Source organism: Lipotes vexillifer, unplaced genomic scaffold (genome assembly GCF_000442215.2).
Source record: "Lipotes vexillifer unplaced genomic scaffold, Lipotes_vexillifer_v1.1 scaffold2700, whole genome shotgun sequence".
Classification (NCBI taxonomy): Eukaryota; Metazoa; Chordata; class Mammalia; order Artiodactyla; family Lipotidae; genus Lipotes; species Lipotes vexillifer.
The window spans coordinates 174,544-180,996 of NW_006773303.1; the positions used below are offsets into that span (position 1 = coordinate 174,544).

Sequence of the window (6,453 nt, forward strand, 5' to 3'; positions counted from 1 at the left end):
AAGATTAGAGGAACCCATACTCTGGGTGCTCTTAGGGACAGAGGCCAGAGAGCAGATCCCCAACCCACCCTGTCCTTCATCCAGGTCAGCCCACCCCTCCATTCCTCTCCTTTCCCAGAAACTGTCCTCCACTCCACACCCACCCAGTACCACCTTTTGGGTTTTCTGGATTGTTCAGGCTGTGCTCTACCCAGGGGGGTTGAATGGTGACTGGTCTGAGTGTTTCAGTCTGCCTGCTCCCCGGGCTTTCACACGCTGGTCTGTCTACCCCACCTCCCCATCCCCGGCCGCCCTTCTGCAGGCAGTGCCCCGCCCATCTGAGACTCCTAGCTGAGCCTTCCTTCCTAGCGGGAGGAAGGAGGACCGCTTCCTTCTGCAATCCACACCCACCCAGCTCTGGGTTACGCAACACCGGCCATCTCATTCTTTCCTAAAACAACGGCTCTGGGCAGTGACTAAGTTTAAATTCTGGGCCTCCAAGCAAGAATGTAAGCAAGGCCTTCCTGAACTTTTAGGAAAATACAAAATAAAGTACAAATAGGTAAATACAAAATAAAAAGAACTTTACTCCCAGCCCGCCCCCTAGGGCTACCCTGGGACCCTGGGACCAGCATTTGGGGAGCAGCGTCTTCCAGTAGCCCTGAGACTGTGACGCAGATTGGGCAGGCGGGGGTGGGTGGCTGCTGGGGCAGTGGGAGGAGCAGCTCTCCTTTCTCTGGAGGCTCTGGGACCTCCTCCTCCAAGCTCTGACCCCAGGGTAGCGAGCTCCATCCTGTCCCTCCGTCCTTATGACGATTTATTTTGCCCTGCACATGGTTCTAGCTAGGGCTTTTCTCCTCAGCTCCATCTTGCTGCTTCTGAATAAGATGGAAAGGTCTGTGGAAAGTTGAGATGGGGAAGAGATGGCCATACTCCCTGCAGGATCCCATTGTGTCTTTTTAAAGAAGTTTGTATTCTTTGGTAGGTTATATTGCAGAGAAGCCCAATACTCTGCTAGCCTCTCACATCTACCGCTGCCTTCCCGAATTCCCCCTTCCCCCTCCCACATCACCACCGCCACCCTTACAGATTTCCCCTGTTTACTGCTACCCCCTGCCCAGCTTGGTCCCTCCATGCAGTCTAAGTACAGCCACGGCACAGCCCAGTCCCACCCGCCACCCCAGCACTGCTCTTCCCTCGTCCCCATGCCTCCAGTATGGACGTCCAGAGCGGCGAGCTGTGCTGTCAGTGCTGGGGTCTAACCAGGCTCTTTCTCGCAGACTGAGACTCGCGGACTCTGCTTTTCCTCCCTTTGGGATGCCCTTCACCTCAGCGCCCAGAGCAGAGGTAGGAAGCGCATGGTGAGTGCTCAGGATGGAGTGTGGGCCAAGGTGCAAACAGACCTCTGGGACTCTGTCTGGCCTCTGGAGAGAAGAGTTTGCGGAAAGCTTCCGTCAGGGCTGTGAAAAGACTAAACAGCTGGGGCTGTTACTTAGGCTTTTTATTTTTTATTTATTTATTTTTGTTGTTGTTTTTTTGCAGTACGCGGGCCTCTCACTGTTGTGGCCTCTCCTGTTGCGAAGCACAGGCTCCGGACGCGCAGGCTCAGGACCATGGCTCGTGGGCCCAGTCGCTCCACGGCATGTGGGATCTTCCCGGACCGGGGCACGAACCCGCGTCCCCTGCATCGGCAGGCGGACTCTCAACCACTGCGCCACCAGGGAAGCCCCTTAGGCTTTTTATAAATAAACTTTGACAGGACTTCCTTCTCCTCTTGCAGGTTACACTCTGTCGTGCTGCTCCCTTATGCTCAGCATCTCTCACACCCAGCCTATCCCTCCAAATCCACAGCACCCCCAGGTGCTGACTTCCTTCTGAGAACCAGGGGTAAAGGAGGGGGCCTGCCTGGATCCTTTTGAGCTTTGAGTCTGAGGAAAGACAAGTGGTGGCACAGTCCACAGACAGAAAGCACCAGAGAGGAGGCCCAATGACCACATCATGACATGGCCTAAGTCTGGTGTGGGTCTCGTGGGAACTGTTACGATAACCTCCGCTGGTCTCCAGCTTCTGGTTTCTGCCATCTGTCCCACACACAGCCTCCCAGTTGGTCTTGCTCCTGTGACTCTCTCCTTCTCAAAGACCTTTGGTGGTACTCCATGCCCCCCTGCCCCCCAAGGACCCATGCTCTCATGCCAATCATGACCCTGTGGACAGTTGGCCCGGGAAGCACACTCTGGTTCAGCCATCTGGTGGGATCACCTTCCCCAAAATCTCTTGGCAGTTTCTCATCTCTGAGTCTGAACTGAGATTAGGGGAAGGGAAGGTGTGGTGCTCAGAGGTAATTTCTTCCCCTGAACTCCAAATTTTTAGTTCATAAGGATGAAATTCTCCCCCCCATTCCTCTCACCACAAACCAAATTCTGCCACCTCATCCCCGCCTGCTCAGCCAGCTGTCTGCCTTTCTTTGAATTCATCCACATTGTTGTGTTGCTATCTTAAATTTTTGCTTATCTTTTCTTGTGTCTTATTTTTCCAGTTAGATTATGAGTGTTGGGTTTTTTTTTTTTAATTAATTAATTTATGGCTGCGTTGGGTCTTTGTTGCTGTGCACGGGCTTTCTCTCTAGTTGCGGCGAGTGGGGGCTACTCTTCGTTGCAATGTAAGGGCTTCTCATTGTGGTGGCTTCTCTTGTTGCGGAGCACCGACCCTAGGCGCGTGGGCTCTAGAGCTCAGGCTCAGTAGTTGTGGCACACGGGCTTAGCTGTTCCACGGCATGTGGAATCTTCCTGGACCAGGGATCGAACCCATGTCCCTTGCACTGGCAGGTGGATTCTTAACCACTGCGCCACCAGTGAAGTCTCAGATTCTGAGTGTTTTGAGAACAGGAGCCCCACACCTTCACCTCTGGACCCCCCAGCTCTCAGCTCATATAAGGAGTTCGGAATTGATACAGATAAAAGTTGTTGTTTTGGGTGGGAGCAAAGGCAGTCCTGGGGGAGGGCCTTGAGAGGTGAAGCGGGTGCATTGTAACTCTTCTGGAGGTTCCACCGGTGCTCCTCTACTTCTGAGCTAGCCCAGGCCACCCACCCCAGGGGGTCTTGTGGCTCTCCAACTCCTTTAACCCCTCCTCTCTCTTTTCCTATTTCTCCCCCTTGTTCTCCAAGTAAAGGCCAAAGAGACTGAGAGGCCAGAGTGTGGTCAGAGTTCAATAAGAGAGGGAAACCTGGCCCCATGGTAAACCAAAGAGGGTTTCCCAGAGAATAGGGCTTTTTTTTTTTTTTTTTTAATTTATTTATATTTTTGGCTGCTTTGGGTCTTTGTTGCTTAGTGTGGGCTTTCTCTAGTTGCGGTGTGCGGGGGCTACTCTTCATTGTAGCGCAAGGGCTTCTCCTTGCGGTGGTTTCTTTTGTTGCGGAGCATGGGCTCTAGGCATGCGGGCTTCAGTAGTTGTGGCACACGGGTTTAGTTGCTCCGCAGCATGTGGGATCTTCCAGGACCAGGACACGTGGGATCTTCCCAGACCAGAGATGGAACCTATGTCCCCGCATTGGCAGGTAGATTCTTAACCACTGGGCCACCAGGGAAGTCCCGAGAATAGGGCTTTAAAGTAGAGCTTAGGGGACTTCCCTGGCAGTCCTGTGGTTAGGACCTGGTGCTATCGTCGCTGAGGGCCCCGGGTTCAATCCCTGGTCGAGGAACTAGGATCCCACATGCCTCATGGCAAGGCCAAAAAAAAAAAAAAAATAAAAGAGTTTAGGAGAAGAGGGAGGAGGGCATCTCAGATAGGAAAGCACATCTTTGTGTAACAGAGATGAGGGGAAAGAGGCACGCATGTGGATGTGTGTGCGTGATTTGTTCTGTCTAGATTCCCAGTGTTCCAATGATATCAGAGAAAGGAGAACTGGGAAGGGAGCAGAGCAGTTTTCTAGACTGGGCTGGAGTCAGCCAGATGGTTGGGAGCTGGGAATCATTAGTGGAGAAGAAATAATAGCTGGGAGTCTGAGTTTTGCTTTTTTTGGTAATTACATGAATAGAAATATATTCAGTAGATTGATAGAGCATTTATTTATGTGGATGTAACTACATTATATGGACATAAGTAGGGAGGAATTGTGCTCCCAAGGAGCTTAGAATTAGTATCTGTCCATCCAATGCACACTTAATAAACACCTAAAAAACCAATCGGGATGGTAGGGTATTCCAGGATAGAATGTAGACTGTAACAGGTGAATCTAAATGTATTATATATGTATGACAAAAACACACTGAGTGGGTGAGAAAATAAAAAAAGGTGCTGACCTAAGTAATTTGGAAAACAGTGTTATGACTGGAAACTGTAAGGCTAAAGATAAATGTAATGGCATACTCTACACTCTACATAAACACTGTACTCTAGTTGATAAATTTGTTTCTCATGGGTTAAAATTTTTGCAACTGCTTAATATGTACTGGGGTTGAGCAAATAAGTAATGGATATTGGGTTTCTCACTGTCAGAGAGAAGTAGGGAGGAAGGCTAGAATGAACCCTGTGGTACTGGATTAGAGTAAGAGACTTCGGTGCAATCCTCATGGATTGGAAGACTCCATATTGTTAAAACGTCAGTTCTCCCAAAATTGATCAATAGATTCAACGTAATCCCAATGAAAATCCAGAAGGTTTTTTTGTAGAAACTGGCAAGCTGATTGTCTCATACAGAAAAGCAAAGGATCTGGAATAACTCAAACCAACTTTTAAAAAGTACAAAATTGAAGGACTTATACTACCTGATTTCAAGGCTCATTATAAAGCTATAGTAATCAAAACATAAAGATAGAAAAACAGATCAGTGGAACAGAGTAGAGAGTCTAGAAATAGACCCACAAAAACACAGTAAATTGATTTTTTTCCTTTTCTTTAAACACTTTTTTTTTCTTTTTTACTTGTTCAATAGATGTTTGACAAAGGTGCAAAGGAATTCAGTAGAGAAAGGATAGTTTTTAACAAATGCTGCTGGAACAACTGGACGTCCATATGCAAAAAAAAAAAAAAAGAAAAAAATTAACTCAAAATTAATCACAGATCTGGATAAAGCTGGTAATGCATAACCTCAATCTAATAATGAGTAAATATCAGATAAAATGAAACTGAGGGATATTAAACAAGATAATCGGCATCTACTCTTCAGGAAAGACTGAATAACTGTCCCAGATTAAGGAGCCTAAGGAAACATGACAAGTAAATGTCAGTCACTGATCTGGGGTTCTAATCCAGACTTCCTAATGTCTGGTCTACACCTATTTCTGACACCTTATCTCCATTATGCCAAGTGGCCACTGTTTATAGTATAGGAGAGGATGGCTTCCATTTCATTCAACATTTGTACAGCACCTATTTATGATAAGAATAGGATAGCTCTCAGGGGTCTGAAGGAGCTCACAGTCCAGCAGAGACAGATCTACAAACAGAAGTTACTTTAATAATAAAAGTAAGACTGTAATAAGTGCTACAAATGAGGTGCAAACGACATGGTATAAGAATACAGAGGAGGGAAAACCTTCCTATCTGGAATAGAGAAATTCGGTGATGGGAGGAACCGGGGAAGTCCTCCCCAGAATGGCAATAATCACCCTTTAGTAGGTGCTCAATAAATGTCAGTATCTTTCTTCCCTTCACATTAAGGCCCCAGCCTAACTTTCCTTAAGTTACACCAACTCCTCGGTTCCTGAACAGCGTGCCGTTTCATGCCACTGCTTTTTGCATCCGAAGTTCTCTCCTCCGGGAAGGGAATGCCCTGCCTAGAATGAAGGAAAGGTAAGATGAAATGGAGCTCGGGAGAATACAAAGTATATGTTAACAGGCGCCACGAGCTGTGGAGGCCAGCCTCAGGCTCTGCATCTACAAGAAGGATTTAATAAGACTCATTTCATAAGGTTGTTGAACGGATTAAAAGGACATTCCTACAAAGCTCTTAGCCTCACGACTGACACTGAACGAGCGCTGAGGCAACAGTCGCAGTATTTGTGGGTACGCAGCGACCTTCCCCGCCCACTCCGCCCGGAGGGAGCCGCCCCTTGACCGGCCAGTCAGCGCCCAGGGCGCCCAGTGTGGCGTCCGCGCTGCCAAGTCGCCACCTCCCACCCTCTCGACACCCGTATTTAGTAGCCCCTTACCCGGCACTAGGTACCGGGTTCACCGGGCCGCGCCCGACCCGGCCTGCGTCCTTCGATTGGCTTCTGCAGGTGCCTGTCGTCCTCAGCCGCTGCAGATTGGCCGGGGTGGGTGGAAAGGGGCGGGCCTCGGGGACGGTTGGAAGGGCGGGGACCCGGATGTGTGTGGTGGCGGCGGCCGAAGAGCTAGTGAGCGGAGCTCCGAGGCCTATGGATGAGGAGGACGCGGCGGCCCCGGTAGGCGGGGACCGGGGGCGGGGTCCCCGAGGCCTCGGGTCGGTCTCCACGGAGCCTGAGGCGGGAGGCTGGGGGCCTGGGGGGGGGGTT

General features: G+C 49.6%; 1 protein-coding gene across 1 annotated transcript in view; it reads left to right on the top strand.

Annotated features, from left to right (window-relative positions):
• Window positions 1-6,267: 6,267 nt before the first annotated feature.
• Window positions 6,268-6,453, top strand: part of SPRYD3 (SPRY domain containing 3) — a 15,129-nt gene continuing 14,943 nt past the window's right edge. Inside the window, exon 1 of the mRNA XM_007448267.1 lies at window positions 6,268-6,363. Coding sequence (XP_007448329.1) covers window positions 6,341-6,363 — 23 coding nt within the window. The 5' untranslated portion in view covers window positions 6,268-6,340. The remainder of the gene's footprint in view (window positions 6,364-6,453) is intronic.